We start from the raw sequence: 19,362 nt of genomic DNA on the forward strand, positions 1-19,362 counted from the left end.
GCAGCGCAGACGCCGCGCCCTGTCGCCGCGGAGCCGGCGGCGCGCAGCTCGGCCCGGCTCTGGCCCGCCGCAGACGAGGACCCGCGGCGCTCGGGGAACGCGACAGCGGCGCTCGTGGCCCCGGTAACTGCCTCCCGGCCCCCGCCCCAGCCTGCGAGTGCAGTCCCCACCGGTGGGGAGCAGCCTCGGGGGTCCCCGGCATGCTCGGCGTGGGCTCCCGCGCCCCTGGTGCGCGCGCGTCTGTGCACGAGTGTGTGCGCGCGTGTCTGTGTGTGCGCGTGTGTGCGCGCGCCCTCCCCTGCTCCCTCGCACCAGCCCCCAAACCAACTTGTCCCCGTCAACTCCATTTTCCCGGTCCCCTTCGGCCCCGTGCACACGCCCGGCGAAGTCTCCCGGTTTTTCCCGTGGCTTTTCCAGTGACAGCTGCCGGGCTCCGTTCCCTGCGCTGTCGGAGACAGGCAGGAAGCAAAGTTTGTCGGGAGCCTCGGGGGTGACTTTGCCTCGGGGACCCGCATTTGTGCGTGTGCGAGGTGCCTCGGTGTGCGCGGAGCTGGTTTCCCAGTTTCCGGGGCAGGGGGTGCCGGGCTCGCGAGCCCCTCTCCTCTCCGAACCCCTCCATGGATTTGTGTAGGAAAAGTGATGACCTGAACTAGTAGTGGGGCGTCGCGCGCGCCTGTTCCCCGCCCCTGGGGACGGAGGGGGAGCCCCGGAGAGCTTCCAGTGCGAGCTGGAAGCAGGCTCCCGGGCTCAGCACCCCGAAAGCCCTCAAGACTGGCTCTGGGGGCAGGCAGGGCGCGGGGTGGGGGACAGGGGCTGGGGAACTGCTTGAATGCCGCCCTGTGACCGCCGAGATGAGGGAACAGCCCTTATTTGCCTGGCTCTGATTCTCCATGCTGTCGTGGTTGTGGAATGCAAAAGCCAGGACATGATGGAAACAGGTTTGTCATGGAATCTTTGGAATTTCAGACACAGGAGGCATTAATTGGAGTATCATCCACCTCATTATTGTGCCCCTTTGAAACTTCCTTGGGGATTTTAAGATAGATGGGTCTTCTTGCAGCTGCGTCTTTATACCCACAGAGCTGAGTATAATTTCCACTTGATTACAGCTAAAATAGTCTTTAAGATGAAGTTTCCTGAAATGATTTAAAATAAACACAGATGGGAAGGGGGGAAAAAGCTGTAATGAGGCACTTAAAAAATAAAGTGAGCATTTTCTTAACAAATGGGATTTTTCAGTCTTGGAGAGACTGCAAGAAATATGTTTTTTTTTTTTTTTAAGTCTTTGTAATGGAGGGGGTCCTTTTAAACTGCTTAAAAATGTTTCTGACACCGAACGAGGCTTTGCTCCCCATCTCTGTGTGTTTTTGCCGTATTTCTGACTTCGGAATATGTCTTCTTTTCTTTCAAGGACTTGGAGATCCTTTCAGAATGCCGGAGGAAAGTTCTCCCAGGCAGACCCCACAGAGCGTTCCATACCAGGACCTGCCTCACCTGGTCAATGCCGATGGACAGTACCTCTTCTGCAGGTACTGGAAACCTACGGGCACACCCAAGTAAGTCCCCCCCTCCCCCCCTGCCGAGTGCTGCTCCAGAGCACTTGGCTCCATTCACGCTGGCCTCTGCCCTTCTTCCTGTAGCATACCCTTCGGGACTGCTTTCTTCATGACCTACTTCACATACGTTGTAACGTCAGGCACAGCAGTGCCCACAAAGATGAGATTTAGACTTTACCATTTTTTTTTTTAAATTAAGAAGCAGGAGTTCTATTTTCATTATAACAACCAGGATACGGATTCTACCGTATGGCAGTTTTCAAAAATTCCACATGACTTTATTTTTTGTACCGGACTTGATTTCCTGTTGCAAGGGCATTCCTTTGAAACCAACGCCGACAACTCCAGAAAGCCACCTAAGCAGATAAGAACATCAAAACTGTATATATAGTAACCTTTGTTCTGTCTTCCTGTTTGATTATGAGCTTCAGAGGTGTCCTACGTGTATAACTAGGGAGAAAGGGGTCTGGGTATTTCCTTCTGATTTCTTGCCAGCTCAATTACTTTGTACATTTTCCATCAAGGATTTGTCTTGCTGTTAGAAAAGGCGTTGGGACGATACACCATAAGACAGCTGGTCGCCTGCTGCTCCCCTTCTCTTGTACGAAACAGGGAAAGCCCTGCTTGTTTATGTTATTCGGGGAAAGGAATTATTGGTGGTAACCATTTGGCCTAGTGACGAGTGAGCGTCTCCTGTTCCATGGATGTTTTACCTGTCTCCCAGGCCTCTTGTCTCCCAGGGTACATGGTGTGATGTAGATTATAGCTCTCTTTGTGTCTCAGTAATCACCCAACCCTAGCACAGCTATAGCATTTCTCCTGTTTTTCAACAAGGTGTATATAATCCAGGTAGCTGCACGTTAAAAACACAGAGATGTGGACTTTTAAAGACCCGGTTTAAAATCATAGCTTCAGGGCAGCTGTACAAACTGCCTATCGTAATGGGCTGTTAATAGTTCCTACCAGTTCTGGCAATATCTTTCTTAAAGATATCCTCCAGAAGAGAGCGTGTGTCTCTGCATATGTGTCAGATGGAGACAGAGGAGAAGAGAGGGAAGGAGGGAGGGAGGAAGGGGGTGAGGAGAGAGAGAGGAGAGAGAGAAAGAGAGAGAGAGTTGTCAAGCATCGTCATTAATTCTCCATTCTGGCTTACTCTCCACTCTGACTTATTTGGCTGTACAGTTGCGTGTTCTTGGTTTAACTTCTGAGAACTGTGTGGTATGTGGGGCATTATTTGATCGATATACAAAAAGAGGACAAAGAATTGAAAGTAGGCATTTTTATTGTCCAAGTCCTAGACTTTGGGGGCTTTCCTCGGTTGAGTGGGGAGGCTGTCCTAGTTGGAGGTCAACGAAATAAAGAGGACCTTTGGTGTCCAAAGGGGGCGGCGCAGGGCGGTGGGTGAGTAGGTTGGGAATGGCCAACCGGCTGCCCTTCCTTGGCCGTGAGTGGTTTTCACAGTCTCCACGCTGACGTCGCCTTGTGGGGAGGTCTCTAGGTTCCATTGCTTTTGCTCCACTTAGATGTGGCAAGCCCCCAGTAGCTTAAACTGAGCTGTCTCTGGGAAATCAGTGTCTGCACTGTGGTGGCCGCCGATGGCAATAAGAAGGCGGGGTGGGTGGTTGAGGCAGTTGGGCCCTGGGATTTGGAAGAGAACTGTGATGGGAAGGCCACCGGCCTACCTACTCTGCCTCTACCCCCTGGAGATGATTCAGGTCAATAAATACCCTTTTGGAGTTGGGGCCAATGTCAGAGGTAATGTTTAGGTGATTTCACAACCAGCCCTGACCCATCAGAAAGTCCTGGAGGCCTCCTGCAACAGAAGTTAACCCTGTGCCTGCATCTCTGTATATCAAATAGGGTGAGGGGTTCCTGGAGGAGGAATCATGGCAGCCGGAGTGGTGGGGAGCAGGGGGGTGGCCTCAGGGCAGAGGTTTATGCCAACTGGAATGGAAGCGTGTCCATGTCTGAATAACTGAGACCAGCTGCTTGGGCAGATACCAGCCACTGTGTGGGCCTGCCTTCTTGCATGCTCTGGAACGTCTCTGCTGTTGAGTTTCAACACCATTGCCTGTTGCTTTTAGGAAGGGAGAGGGGACCTCAGGTCACCCCTGACTCCAGTCCGTCCCTTCCAGGGAGTGTCCTAAAGTCCCATTCCCAGTTCAGCTCCAGGCCTTCTCTACTCCACCGTCTGTGGGGAAAACCCAGACAACTATCACCTTTCCCTCTGTTTTTCCACTCTGCTCCATTTAAAAAATAATCTCCCTCCCAGAGGACCTGGAGACCTCAGAAGCCACCCTGGGTGGCGTCTTTCAGAGCGGGGTCTATGTGCACCTCTATTAGCCGCACTGCTTTGGGTTGTTTTTTTTGGTCAACAAGTTGCCTCCAGCTCCTTAGGCCTGCCTCAGAGCGCCTGAAACTTTCTGTCCCGAGACCAGCTCTGCAGGTGGCTCAGAGTGACACTGGGTCACAGGTGTCAGCCATAGCTGAGAAACCGGCCAAACCTGCTTATGGAATCAACTTATGTCCTTATACATGCCAGCCTCTCACGCTGGACCCTAAGAGAGAAGAAGGCATTTCTTGGGAGTGTCATTACGACGTGTGTGTCCAAACACAACACTGTTTTTAGTACAGCACGCCAAAGACTCCATCTTTAATTGTTTTGCACCCAAGATTTTTAAGCCTACATTTGGCAGTGTCAAGGCAAATTCGTGTTCAGCTAGTGGTGTTTACAGTGTAACAAATGTTAGACTTAAGGTATAGCAGAATTATCTTATGTTCATTGAGTATCTCCTATTAATTGAGTATCAGATATGTTCTGGGGTCTGGATTAGGCTCTCTACCTACATGATCTCATCTTAACTTGACATCAGCCTGTGAGGCCAATGTTATCATTACCATTTCCTATTTTACACATGGGGGAACAGGCCCAGGATGACCCAGGTAGGGTAGCTGGATTCAGTTCAGATTCCTCTGGCTCCCAGGTCAGTTGCTCCTCTTAATGCACCACTGTGGAAGGCAGACTTTCACCTCTGTAAGTAGCATCTTCCTGATAAATTCTGACATTTTCCATCAGGGTTGAAGACCACTTCACCCTACGGTAAAGAGTAATAGAATAATGAATTCTCCCTGATTGTTGGCTCACAATTACTGAAAGTGGGAAATCAGTGAAAGATATGTCTCCATTCTGAAACTAGAAATCTTGCGATGCCCTGGGGGAGTGGCTGCTTGATCCAGATTCAGTATCTTGGACTTTTAAAGTACTGGTCCTTCAGCAAATTTCCAGCAATCATGTCGACAGAAAGACAGAGACTATAGCGCCTTTGAATTCAGTCCACCAGGTGGTCCTCCTTAGTCCAATAAAAGATGACTTTAAATTCACTTCTGAATGTTAGTTAGACATGCTCGGAACAGTGAAGGTGTTCCTGTCCCACGTGGCGAATGGCCGGCCGGCTGGGGAGAGGCTGGGTGGTCAGAAACCATACTCAGTCTGAGGACGTGAAGCCTTCCTTTGATTCTGTATGACAAGGAAGGCCGGGGAGCCCCCCTACAATTGTGTGGTTGTGCAGCCGAGGTCCCCACCAGACAGTTCATTCTAAACATGGGCCAGAGCATGTCGGTCTGGTGATCAGCAGGGCCACCATGAAGTGTGTGTGTGTGTGTGTGTAATATACCCCTCGGTGCCCTTCTTCTTTCTCTAAAGCTGCTACTTCCCTCCTGTGCACTTGGTCTCTGGGCCACCCCTCACCCTCAAAGGGCTTACAGGCTTTCCTTTCTGTAGCTGCTGTTGGGATAACAGCTGGGAGATTGAGGGAGCTGTTTCAAAGTGCGGCTGTCCCCGGTCCCTCTGCTTGCAGAGTCCTGATGCCAACACCCTGCCTGGAGAACCGCTGCAATTCACAAATGACTCATTTTTGAAAGTTTCATTTAGCATTTTGTTCCAAATTTCCCTACATTTCTGGAGACGTTCCAGAACATAAGCCCTGGAGTTCCTTCCACAGACCTTGCTGGCTCTGTGTTTTCTCCCTTTCTTGCCTCCGACTTCAGGTTCAGTAACCTGGCTTTTCCCTCCAGTAACCAGGCTGCCACACCCTCACATGGATGCCACTCCTCTCCCCTCCTGGTTCCAGCAGTCTGAGCTTTCTCCAAGGCAGTCTGCAGTTGGTGTGGTTTTTAGGACTTTCCTCTGGGTGACATGGGGGTCAGGGCTGGGAGTGGGAACCTCCCCAAGTTCTCAGTCTTGGCCATTGTCAGTGGATCTAGAAGCAATAAGCCAAAGTCCTAGCTCTGGCTGCTCCTTTCCTTATTCCTTATTCCCCAAAGTGGGGCTCAGCTGATACCCCCTACCTCTGCCCTGGGTCACACTGATCCCTGTGTCCTCGAAGCCTCGAAACCCTGTAGCTGCATTTTTGGGCAATGCCACCTTAGGACACTTCCTCCCAACTATGCAAATTTACCTGGAAAAGAGGTGATTCCCTGCAGCTGGGAATGTCCTCATGATGTCCTCCTCATGTTAGCCACCAGCCCTTTGGGTGTGGTACCAGTGGTTCCAGAAGCTAAGGGCTCCTCCTAGCCAACTGGATCCAGCCCATGGAGACGCAGCGTCTCTATCGTCTGGCTGGACATAATTTTGACCCCCTACTGTCTTCTGGAATTTTCTTCTCATAGGTCAGACTGGCTTTTTCTATGTTCCCCTCACCCTTTGGTTTCCTAATCAGGTTGGAAGTCACTTATTTAGTGCCTTCCTCCACGCCCCCTAGCCTATGGCATTGGTTCAGTGCTCTAAGCAACATTCCACGAGTTCTGCTTACATCTTTGGGTATTTCTGTACGTTCCCTGCTGACTCCTGCAGCCCTCATGACCTCTCTGAACTCCTGCCCCCTGGGTGACGAGGTGTTGCTGCATCACTTGCCTGTGGTTGCTACATCCTCAGAGTGAACCAAATCACATCCCTTCTTTGTCCCTAAGAGGAGCCATTTTGAACTCTATTCTGTTGGTCTTTGTGGGTGTGAGAACAGGCAGGCATCCCCCCGCCCAGCCCCTTGAACATTCCCCCTGGCTGTAAGGCTCTGGGTTAGCTCTTGGGCTCTTCCGAGCCTCTGTAGCAAGACAGGCTCTGAGGGTTTATCTCCCTGCTCTTTTTGTTCGGCCACAGTCTCGCTCCCATTCAACCAACCAGTGACGTCAACGGTTTTTGACATCCACATGTTCCAGGCATTGTGTTGGGCACCAGCGTGGGGAGAGACTGCTTTGTTTGATGAAGGGGTGGGGGTAGATGAACATGTGGATAATTATGATGCGATGTGGCAAGCCCATAGAGATAGGACCCCTGCTAAGCCATACAGAGCCTTTGTGCAAATTAAGAAGGGAGTCCATCCATGAAGACATAGCCCCTCAGGTGTGTGGCTTGGGAGGCAGAACATGGGCTAGGTTTCAGCTCCTACTTCCCTTTTTACCCATGCCCTCGAACAGCACTCCACATGCAGGAAGGGCATGCCAGGGGAGGGGGCTGGGGCAGGAATGCATGGGCTGCATGAGAATACCAGCAGTGGTATTACTGGGGCAGAAGGCACCAGGTGGACAGTGGCAGGAACCTAAATGAAGCTAGAGAGGTAGAATGAGGCCATTCCCTGGGGGGTGAGATGGATGGGGGGGTGTGGTGCTGCAGGTTGAGCTACAGGCTCAAACTTGAACCTTCGGGGCGGGGGGGAGCCCAGTTGTTTTAAGCCAGCAAGTGCTGTAGGCAGACTTGTAACATGGACAAATGGTGGTTGGAGGTGTTTGCCACAATCCAGGGGACAGGTGAGGAGGGCTGAGATCCCGCAGAGTAGTGACAGCATGTGATAGCAGTGGAAAGACTAAAGTTGCCTGCTCCTGGTGATGATGGCAGGAGAGGTGGGGGAAGGATGGCTCCCAGGTGTCTCCCCAAGGGACAGGCACATAGGGTATATGGGGGTTCTCCTTCCCAGCAAACACCTTTATTACCTCTGCTCTCAAGATACCTGCTCTACTCTCTGACAGTGAGGACAGGTGGGGCCACCTACCCTGTGGGACACCTCATTGGAGCACCCCTGGAATAAATCAGTGGGATAAATGAAGGAGAGAGAGCATGGACAAGCCAACCAAATTACCAGTAAAATATTAATGACAGGGACAAGTTCATTTTCATGAAGGTGAGAGAGGAATCATGTCTTACACTGGCACTTTGCAATGAGGACTCGAAAATGAAGCACCTTTAATTTAATGTGTTGTTTTATGAAATTTACACCTAAGCTCCTGGAAAGCGGATATTACTCTGCATTTAGAGCAACAACACTATTTTTGATCAGATCGATCAACTTTTCAGTAGCAGTTCAATTTTTTTTTTTTTGCCTATTTAAAAAATTTCTAAAAGTTTTTTTCTCTTGTATGAAACTGTTGTTTCTCCTTCTGATGCTTCTGCCTTTGTTATAGCATAGGAAACTGCCTTATTTTTACATAGGGATCTTTTCTGGGTGCTTTTTTTTTTTTTAAAGACTCTTTGGATAGCAAAGATCTTTTGATGACCAGGGGAAAGGCCGGCTGCTATTCTTGCAGTTGATTTTTCCAACAGCTTCGTCAAGGGATAATTTCTTCCAGTTGCTATAAGAATGTTCTGCAGATACAAATCTGGCTTTGTTGTGCAGTGGAGTCTAAGAAAAAAATAGCCAAATAAACTGCTTCCTGAATAGCCCCCATTGTCCACCATCGTCTATTTATTGGCACCTTCTAGGTTTAGATGTTAATCCCAGATGCACTTTGTTTTTGAGTGCAAACCCGACCATCAGTGATTGTGTAAATGGAGGAAATGGTCTTCTGTGGTGCAAATTTTTACAGCTGAGATTACAGGGCAACCCTTGTCCCATATTTGAGGGTCATCCGAGGTTCTTGTTGGTAGGACGTTCCTTTCCTTTCACACAGCCTTGTTCATAGCGGGTGGGGGTAGGGATGCTGACGGTGGTCACTGACGGACTGGGAGTGACATTGTTCTCTCTGTGTCAGAGACACACACAGCAGGGGGCTGTGTGTAGCTAGGAGGTCACAACAAGAGCTGTGAGCTGTGTCACTCCACTTGGAGCTGCCCCCCCCTTTCACGTTCATCACCAGCTCCCAACATGCCTCTCCTGCACCTGCTGACCATTCATTTCCTCTCTTGGCCGCCCAGCAAATCCTCCTGTGTGCAGTGGTGAGAAACCATGCCTCACCTTCCTCAAAAAGGTGTAAAGGAGCTGTTTCTCCTGGGCTCACAGCTCCATCAACATTCTGGAAGGAAAAGGAGGAGGGAGGGTGGGAGGGAGCAGGGAGGAGGGGAGAGGAGAAGGGGGAAGAACAGAAGGAAAGAAAGAAGGTTTGGAAAAATACATCTTCAGTTGATGTTAGGATTGAGGGGAATTAGACCTTCCTTTTCCTTGAACACGTTTCCCAAACCAGAAATATGGGGCAGGATTAATAGAGATCAGGATGGAAATGGGTCACTTTGTGAAATCACACCTGTGCTACCTGTAGGGCACTCATGCCTCTGTCCCCTTGCATTGTTCTCCCCAGAGAGCAAGTGTTAGTGGAATGGCCTGTCATCATGTCCCTGGTGCTTAGAATAGTGGCCTGCCTTCAGCAGGAGCTTAATAAATGTGTGTTAATGAGTGAATGAATTGCTCCCAGGGAAGAAAGGGGCGTGAGCCAGTCACTGGCACAGTGTCTTTCTTCTGGTAGAGGAAGTCAGACTTGAGTATTAAGGTCCTTAGAGTTCTCCAGCTCTCCCTAACCCTGGGGACTTCCCCTGAGTAGGTGGCAGAGGGTTTTAGGGGGTTAGAGTCTGTGGGCCTTTTGACATCATGGCTACGTTAAGTATATGCACTTTTCTGGAAAGGAAGACGTATCACAGACTCCATCAGACTCTCGAAATGGGGGTGGTCCCTGTCCCCAGGGCTCAGTGCCAGCCTTATCATTTTGTCAATGGGAAGACTGAGGCTCAGAGAGTAAACATGAAGTCACCTAGGGGGCTGGCGTGGGTCCGGGGGCTAGCTCCTGACCACGCTCTCGCCTCTGTGCCACGCCATGTCTCAGGAGTTGTTGACCCCATACCTTCTCCTTCTGGGTTGAAACCACAAGGCAGCCCTTCACGGTGGGGATTTCAACAGATGGGAAGTTTGGGGCTGGGCTTGGAGAGGTCTTAACTGGCCACCTCCCTCCTCGCTGCCAGAAGCTGTTTGATGACATCTACACTTTGGGGGCTCTGTTTTCTGTGGTTAGAAGCATGTGGGCACCTAGGCAATGCCCCAGGACTCTGAGTAATGGACTTCAGAAAGGTGGCAAGAGACTCACTTAGAGGACCCACGAGATGGGGTGGCAGAAGGGGGATGAATTCTAAGAGGGGGAAAAGAACAGACAGCCTCTAGGAGAATAAGAGAAGCATGTGGGAGAGGAGGTATGGGGCCCCCGAATACAGAGGGGGGTGGGAGGGGGAAGGACAGAAGGAGAAAGAGCTTGAAGACAATTAGAAACCGCCATCTTTGGTCTCAGGAAGCCTCTGGTTAGTCTCACCTTGTCAGGGCAGGCAGTTTCCCCAGGCCACTTGCAGACCACTGGATTAGAGACGAAAGACCCCTGGCTGGGAAATTGCTGCCTTTAGACATTTTGGTCATTTGATCCCTGAAGGGACATATTTCAGGGAAGACTGGTCTGTCTGGGACACAAAGCATCCCAGTGTAGGGAGAACAGTGTAGGCCATGGAGCCAGACTCTGCGGGGAACAGACTGGGTCCACTCAGACAAGGCATGGGGCCATAGATTCGCTACTTGACCAGTCTCTGCATCTTTAAAATAGGGGACACCAGCACCTTTCCCTAGGGTGCTTGTACGGGTTACATAGATGCGTGGGAGTTCACATCTGGCACACTGTAAGTGACATGTGAGTGTGAGCTCTTACTGCTTAGTTTGATCTCTTTGGCTGCCTCTGCCATCAGTCTGGCAGGCTGTGAGAAAGGACTGTGTGTTGGGCTTGTTTGTTACCCACCATTGTCCCTTACTTCCCAGCACCCTCCTGGCAAGCATCAGCCACGTAAGCCCTAGAGTGAAAGCAATACTTATACATCCCACCTTTACTGCTCTTCCCCATGACCCCAGGCTGCAGGCTTTCCCCCAGTCTTCAGCTTATTTACTGGCTTTTTTTCTTAGCAGTTCAAACTCAGTTCTGTTTTGGGGCACCTGGCTGGCTCGGTCAGTAGAGTGTGCAACTCTTAATCTCAGGGTCCTGAGTTGGAGCCCCATGTCGGGTATAGAAATTACTTTGAAAAAAACCCTCAGTTCCGTTTCAGTGAGATTTCAAACTCCCTAAATGACAGAAGTTAATAGAAATAGACACTGGATGGGGCACCTGGGTGGCGCAGTCGGTTTGGCATCCAGCTCTTGATTTTGGCTCAGGTCATGATCTCACAGTTTGTGGGTTCGAGCCCCGCGTCAGGCTCTGTGCTGACAGCTCAGAGCCTGGAGCCTGCTTCGGATTCTGTGTCTCCCTCTGTCTCTGCCCCTTCCCGCTTGTGCCCTGTCTCTCTCTGTCCCTCAAAAATTAAAAAAAATGTTAAAAAAAATAGACACTGGATGTTTAATCTACAAGGTAAACAAAACAAGAAAACCGTGAGAAAGCTGTTGGTGGTGAAATTCTGTTTGAGATAACACATAGTTAGGACAATGAAATGCTTTTATCTTGTGTAAAGCTTCCGTGAGTGACAGCATTTAGGTACAGTCTCACTGGCAGGGAGGCCAAACCTTCATGAGCAGGGCTGGAAGTCTGTGCCAGCAAACTTCCAGAGAAGCATCCGCTCCATTTTCGGTAGTCTGTGTCTTAAGACGTTCCAGTCTTTGGCACGTGTGTCTCCATTGGTCCTAAATGCGTCAGCATGGTGTGGAAACGTTTCTCATTGCAGGAGATGAGATTACTGGTACAAGTGCCGTCCTGCCATCTATCCAGAGTGGCCAGGGCTGTCGGGGGTGCCTTTGTAATCTATCGCCGTGTAACCCCATTTACTTAGCTCACAATTCTAATGGATTGGCGATTTGTGCTGGGCTCAGCCGGGCAGATGTTCTGCCTTGGCTGGCCTTCTTCATGCATCTGTGGTCAGCTGCGGCCTCTACGGGCACTGGTGGGCCAGCTAGGGGCTCCCTGGGCTCCGATGGCTTTACTCATGTATCTGGTATCAGGACGCTATTGGCAGGAGGACCTCGGTTCTTCTGCATGTGGTCTGGCACCCTTTAGTGGGCTAGCTCAGATCTGTTCTTAGGGTGGCAATGTTTCAAGAGCAGCAAGAGAGCAAACCCCAATGTGCGGGTGCTTTTCAAGTTTCTGCTAGTGTCAGAGCTAGTGAGCCCAGAAGTGGTGTGTGAGGGCACATCCAAGGAGCGAGGATGGGGGCAGGGCCTATTTTGAGGCCACTTTTGAGATTCTACCACGTGGAGAAAAGCTCTTTGTCCTGAGTCAGAAATGCAGCCTTGAAGTTTTGTTTCTGCCTATGCCTCTGAGTAACTCTCAACAAGGTATCATCTCTTAGACTTTCGGGCAAGTTCCCGGAGACTTTTGCATTTTCTGTAACTCTAGGACACTTTGCATCTTGTGATGGTGAATAACCCCTGAGCTTTTCCAGGGCAGAAGTCATGTTTACTCTTATTCTTCCTTCTCCAGCGCTCCCCTCCTTGTAGAGTATCATGCCTGGCACAAAATAAGGGATCTAACTGTGTTTGTTGAATGAATAAATGAACTTCTCATATTTAGAGTCAGGTAATTGGGTTAGATGATTCTCCAGAGTCCCTTCTGGCATGGTTTTCTAGGGAAAGGACAGACTGTTTCCACAGAGGATAGATCAGAGGGGCTTTTTTGTTCAGGAAATGGAGCAGCAAAATCCAGAAGTATCCCAGAAGGAGTCAGTAATAGCTAGAATAAGAATATTCCCTGTAGGTGATCCCTTGACATAACAGGGGGCTGTGTTTTCGCCAATTTAATGCAGAGGTAAAATTCTGTATATGAAAACACACGTACGAGTGGGGCCTGCAGGACGGCAGAAGGGGTTTTCCACTTGAACACTGACATCAGCATAGACACCAGAATCTGGACGTGAGTGAGGTGTGCCTCCTCTTTTGACATGGGGAGATGATTCCGCAGTACTAACTGAGCTCCAAATGCAAACTCGGCACCATGCCAGACAGCAAGGGAGGGTCCATGATGCGGCATGGAGGCTCGGGCCTGTGGGAGGGCAGACCTCCAGTCCCACGAGTTCCTCCTGGACACCTTGCGTGTGCATTACCCCGTTCTAGTTTGGCAATATGGAAATGAAGGGGCTCTGTCTCTGCTTCCAAAGGCATCTGTGCATGTGTACTGAGGACACCATTCTGGGCACCGCGGGAGTTTGCTTGTGGGGGCCACCCTGTGTTGGGGCCTCAGAGAAAGGTTAGGTGACGCGAGCTGACTCTCAAAGGTGGAAAGGGGCATTCCGGGCAGTGGAGAGCACTTTCATACAGGCATGGAGGTATGTTCTGTAAATGACAGGAAGTCTTCAGAAACTGTAAAGTACGTGGCAGAAGATGATTTTGGAATGGTTTGTTTGGGGGCCAGGATTTGAATGGCTGTTGTATTCGCTTGCTAAGGCTGCCATAACAGAATACCACAGACCCGGTGGCTGAAACAACAGAAATGAAATTTCTCATGGCCCTGGAGATTTGAAGTCCAAGCTCAAGGTGCTGGCACAGTTGGTTTCTGGTGAGAGCTCTCTACCTGGCTTGTAGACAGCTGCCTTCGTGTGGTCTTTCCTCTATGTGTGTGCATTCCCGGTGTCTCTTTCTCTTCTTATGAGGACACCCGTACTATCGGATAAGGCCCAGTCCTTAGGGTGTCATTTAACCTGAATTACCTCCTTAAAGGCCTTATCTCTAAATACAGTTAGATTGGAGGTTAGGGCTTCAACACGTGAATTCTGGGGGGGTGGGGAGGGGACACAACTGTTTGTAACAGCTGTATTTGACATGCTTAGGGACTGGGATCTTATTGTGTAGGCTGTGTGGGAGCCATCATAGAGGCAGGGGTCCCGTGCGGTTGGTTATTGTTTACAGTCTAGAACATTCAAAGCAACTGGAAGATCTTCCATGGCTGAACTTGGATGAGGATCCTGGCTTTTCACATTTTTTGCTTCTCTGTGGTTTCATGGTGGATGCCCCAGCCTGTCTGAAGTTGCTGTGGATTTACCTTTTGCCTTGATGTGTTGTGTCTAAGACCATCTAGTCTCAGCAGGTCCCATTGGCCAGCTGGCTCAGACACAGGAGTGGTAACATGCCAGGGATAAACCGTGTCTTTACAGAGTCAGGGCACTGTTCAGACCCGGTGTTTACCCGCTCTGTAGCCATTCCTCCTTATGTCTCACTGATTGTTGTCCCCAGAGGTACAATTCATGATTGGTTTCTATCAGATGTGACTACACCATTGCCTTCCTTGGGTCATTTGCAGCCAGGGCTGGCTATAGGCCTGGTCTTCTTATGACACTTGACTATGTCAACTTATGACACTAGAAAAAGAAGAGCAGGGACGCCTGGGTGGCTCAGTTGGTTAAGCGTCCGACTTCAGCTCAGGTCACGATCTCGTGGTCCGTGAGTTCGAGCCCCGCGTTGGGCTCTGGGCTGATGGCTCAGAGCCTGGAGCCTGCTTCCGATTCTGTGTCTCCCTCTCTCTCTGCCCTTCCCCCGTTCATGCTCTGTCTCTCTCTCTGTCTCAAAAATAAATAAACGTTTAAAAAAAATTAAAAAAAAAAAAGAAGAGCAAATTAAACCTAATGCAAGCAGAGGGAAGGAAATAAGATCACAGCAGAAATGAATGAACCGAGAATGGAGAAACAATATGTAAAATAAATGAATCCAGAATCTGGGTGTTTGAAAAGATCAACAAAATGGACAGATCTTTAGCTAGATTGATCTAGAAAAAGCAGAAGACTCCTATTACTAGTATTGGAAATGAAGGAGGGAACGGTGTCACCAATCTTTCATGAATACAAAGGATTAGAAAAGAATACTATGAACAACTGTACGCTGATAAGTCAGATAACTTAGAGGAAGTAGACAAATTTCTAGAAAGGTGCAAACTACTGAAACTGACTTGAGAGAAATAGAAAGTCTGAATTGACTTACAATAAGTAAAGAGCCTGAATTAGTAGGCAGAAAACTAGCCACCAAGAAAAGCCAAGGCCCAGATAGCTTCACTGTTGAAATCTACCAAACATGTAAAGAATGAATATCACTTCTTCACACAACTTTCTAAAAGAAGACAGAACGCTCCCTAACTCATTCTAAGTGGCTGCTGTTACCTGGATACCAAAAGCAAACAAAGACGTACAGGAAAAGAAAAGTACAGAATATTTCCTATGAATATTAATGCAAAAACCCTCAATAAAATACTAGCAAACTGAATCCAACACGATTATAACAGATTTATACACCTTTACCAAGTGAGGCTTGTCTCAGGAAGGCAAGGGTGGTTTGATATCTAAAAATTAATTACTGCAACACACCATATTGGTAGAATAAAGAAAGAAATCATTTCAAAATATGTAAAAAAGTATTTGAGAAAATCTAGCCTACTTTCATGATAAAAACGTGCAAGAAACTAGAAGGGACCTTCTTTAACCTGGTGAAGGACAATGACCAAAAACTAAAGCCAACATCACACTTAATGATGAAAGACTGTATGCTTTTTCCCTAAGGTCAGGAACCAAACCAGAGATATCCATCTCCCCGCTGCGATTCAACACTGTATTTGGAGGATCTAGTCAGGGCAGTCAGGCAAGAAGAGGAAATAAAAGACATCCAGATTGGAAAGGAAGAAGTCAAACTATATTTGTAGATGACATGACCTTGTCTGTGGAAAATCCTAAGGAATCCGCTAAAAATCTATTATAACAAATTAACGACTGCAACAAGATTGCGAGATACAACATGAATATATACAAATCAATTGCATTTCCACATACTTGCATTGAACAATCTGAAAATGAAATTAAAACAATTCCATTTACGAGAGTATCAAAGAGAATAGAAATACCTAAGACTAAATTGAACAAAAGAAGCGCAAAACTTATACTCTGGAAACTGCATCACATTCTGAGGGAAATTAAAGAAAATCCAAATGAGTGGCAGACATCTCATATCAATGGACTGGAGAACAATATCATTAAGATGGCAGTTCTCCCCAGATTGATCTACAGATTTAAGGCAACCCTCATCAGAATCCTGGATGGCTTCTTTCTAGAAATTGACAAGCTGTTCCTGAAATTCATGTGGAAACTCAGGGGGCCCAGAAAAACCAAATCAATCTTGTAAAAGAAGAACCAAGTTGAAGGACTCCTATTTTCTGATTTCAGAACCTACTACAAAATAACAATAATCAAGGCAATGTGCTACTGGCATAAGGAATTGGGAGTCCAGAAAAAAAGACATGTCTATGATCAATTAATTTTTGATAAGAATGCCACAATACTTTAATAGGAAAATAATAGTCTTCTCAGCAAATGGTGCTGGGGCAGTTGGATTTCAACATACAAAAGAATGAAGTTGGACTTCTCCTTATACCACATACAAAAATCAACTAATATCCTAAATGTAAGAACTCAAACTATCAAAATCTTAGAGGAAAATATACGAGTAAATTTCCATGACCTTGGATTTCACAGTGGTTTCTTAAGACACCAAAAGCATAAGTAACAAAAGAAAAAAATTGATAAATTGGACTTCATCAGAATTAAAAACCATTGTGCTTCAAAGTACACAATTAAAAAAGTAGAAAGAGGGGCTCCTGGGTGGCTCAGTCGGTTAAGCGCCCGACTTCAGCTCAGGTCATGACCTCACGGTTCATGAGTTCAAGCCCCACATCAGGCTCTGCTGACAGCTCGCAGCCTGGAGCCTGCTTCAGATTCTGTGTCTCCCTGTCTCTCTGCCCCTCCCCTGCTCACACTCTGTCTCTCTCTTTCTCTCTCTCTCTAAAAAATAAGTAAACATTAAAAAAAAAAAAGAAAGAAAGCAGAAAGCCAATTCACAGAATAGAAGAAAATATTTACAGATCATCTATCTTATCAGGAAATTGTATCTAGAATATAAAAAGAACACTTACAACTCAATGATAAAAAAGCAAATAACCAATTTTAAAAAGTGGGCAGAAGACCAGAGAATATTTCTCCAAAGAAGACATACAAATGGCCAGTGGGCACATGAAAAGATGCTGAACATTAGTTGTCATCAGGGAAATGTGACTCAAAACCACAAGGAGATACCACTTCTCACCCACTAGGATGGCTAGAGTCAAAAAGGCAGACAACAACTCTAGGTGAGGATGTGGAAAAATCGGGATCCTCATGCGCTGCTGGAGAGAATTTAAAATGGTGCAGCCACTTTGGAAAAGCAGTGTGACCGTTCCTCAAAAGGCCAAATGCAGTTACCGTAAGACCTAGCCATTCCATTCCTAGGTATGTACAAAGGCGACTGAAAACCATGTTCATATGTCTACATGAACTCTTGTACATGAACGCTCACAGCAACGTTATTGATAACAGTCAAAATGTAGGGACGATCCAGGGCACCTGGGTGGCTCTGTTGGTTGAGTGTTCAACTGTTGATTTTGGTTCAGGTCACGATCTCACAGTTCGTGGGATCAAGCCCCACGTTGGGTTCCATGCTCAGTGTGGAGCCTACTTAAGATTCTCCTATCTCCCTCTCTCTCTCTCTCTCTCTCTCTCTCTCTCTCTCTCTCTCTCTGCCCCTTTGGCCCCCTCCCCCACTTGAGCTCTCTTTCTTTCTCTTTAAAATAAAAAAAAAAGTAGGAACAATCCAAATATCCATCAAGTAATCAATGGTAAATAAAATGTGGTGCATCCAGACAGTGAAATACTATTTGGGCATAGAAAGAAAGGAATGAGATACTGATATATGCTGCCACCGCAATGAACCTGAAACAATTATGCTCTGAAGCCAGTCACAAAAGACCACATATTATCTTATTTCATAAAAGTATCCAGCATAGGCAAATCTGTTGAGGCAGAAAGTAGATTAGTGGTTGTCTAGGGCTGGAGTGGAGGCTGGGGGAGTAGGGGGTGATAATGAGTACAGGATTTCTTTTTGGGGCGATGACAATGTTCTAAAATTGGTTGTGGTGATGGTTGCACTACTATGTGAATAGACTAAACACCACTGAATTGTATACTTTAAAAGAGTGAATTGCATGGTGTGTGAATTATACCTCAATAAATCTGTCACCAAAAGATGCAAATACCTAGGGATATGAATTAAGGAATCTTATGCAAACATTTTAAGTGACGTTTACCATTAAAAAATCCAATAGTACAGAATGTTCTTTAGGAGACAACGATACGTAGAAATAACAATGTAAGACTTTGATCTCAGCCATGTTAAAAATATGATCATGGAAAGAAGACTAGAAATACAAATAGTGGTCATTTCTAGGTTGTGGAATTGTGATGGGTAACTTTCATTATATTCTTCACACTTTTCTGATTTTCCCACATTTTCTAAAAGGAGCAGTTTGTGGAAAGGCTTTGGAGGGCTTCCTACCTGAGCCAGGTCTGGGAGGGTGATAGATTTGAACAAAGAGGAAAGTGTGTTCCAGGCAGGACTGGATAGCCTCAGAGGACATAGCGGGGATGGAGAAAATGGCTTGAACACTGAGGGATGAGGCTGGAAAGGCAGGTGCGTGTCCGGCTGGCAAGGGCTCGTGAGCCTCGTTTGGACTTTAACTTGCAGGCAGTGGGGAGGCTCCAAGACTCCCCTGTTGGGAGTTGGTGGGCATTAATACAGGGAGAAGAGCAGAGACCCTGCTGCTGAGATCGCCAGCAGATGCAGCAGCAGGAAGCACGTAAAAGAGAGAACAAAAAATAGTACATAGCTCCGAGGGAGTGCTGATAGGGAGCACCATCACAGGAGGAAGAGCGGGCCATTGGCATCAGCCCCTGTGGATAAGAAGCTGGCCTGCGAGTCCCTTCTCCCTCACCTTGGTAGTATCTGCCACAAAGCATGGAGATTTCTGAAAGATGATTCCACCATAGCATTCCTTCTTACAGCTTTTCTCAAAATGACTCAGGGACTCCCTGAGAGAGAAGGGTGTGCCCAGCTTCTGTGCCCCAGAAGGGAGAGCCTGGATCTTCTGCAGCATCCGTGAGGGAAGAGACAAATGTGTAGCTATAACCATCCATCTGTGCAGCCATCCACCTGTCCCTTCCTTCATCCACCCATCTATATGTCTTCATCAATCATCTGTCATCGATCCATCCATCCATCGGTTTCATTCAACAAACATTTACCGAGCACCAACTCTGTGCCAGGCCTTTTGCTGGGCCTTGAGAGACAGAGAAATCATTGAGACCCAATGGTCCCTGCCTTTGGAGGACCTCCAGTACAGAGAGAAAGGCAGGAAGGCAAGCCGCTTGTGCGTGTGCCAGGGTCCAGCGGAGCCTGGGTTCTAAGCCAGGTGCTTTGCTTGGAGAAGCTTGAGAGCTTCACCGAGCATCCTCCCCTTGCAGTCCCAGCTCATGTCCTGCCCAGATGTTGCATGCATTCAAAATTTCACACAGCACATCCAAGATGGCCACTGTCAGATTTCATCTCGACTGGCTCCAGCCAAGAGCTGAGGAAAGAGCCTGGCTGATCTCCATGGCTGAACCTGAAAGGGCTGCAGTGAAGCCAGACTTCCTTGAATACACATCTTTAAGCCTGTATCATCTTTGGAAAGGGAAAGGAAACAGATCCTCAGAAAG

The 19,362-nt window shown here is 47.9% G+C and overlaps 1 protein-coding gene across 1 annotated transcript in view; it reads left to right on the top strand.

Moving 5' to 3' along the window:
- Positions 1 to 760: 760 nt before the first annotated feature.
- Positions 761 to 19,362, top strand: part of MGLL (monoglyceride lipase) — a 66,696-nt gene continuing 48,094 nt past the window's right edge. Inside the window, exons 1-2 of the mRNA XM_049642251.1 lie at positions 761 to 938; positions 1,412 to 1,556. Coding sequence (XP_049498208.1) covers positions 830 to 938; positions 1,412 to 1,556 — 254 coding nt within the window. The 5' untranslated portion in view covers positions 761 to 829. The remainder of the gene's footprint in view (positions 939 to 1,411; positions 1,557 to 19,362) is intronic.

Source organism: Panthera uncia, chromosome A2 (assembly GCF_023721935.1).
Source record: "Panthera uncia isolate 11264 chromosome A2, Puncia_PCG_1.0, whole genome shotgun sequence".
NCBI lineage: Eukaryota > Metazoa > Chordata > Mammalia > Carnivora > Felidae > Panthera > Panthera uncia.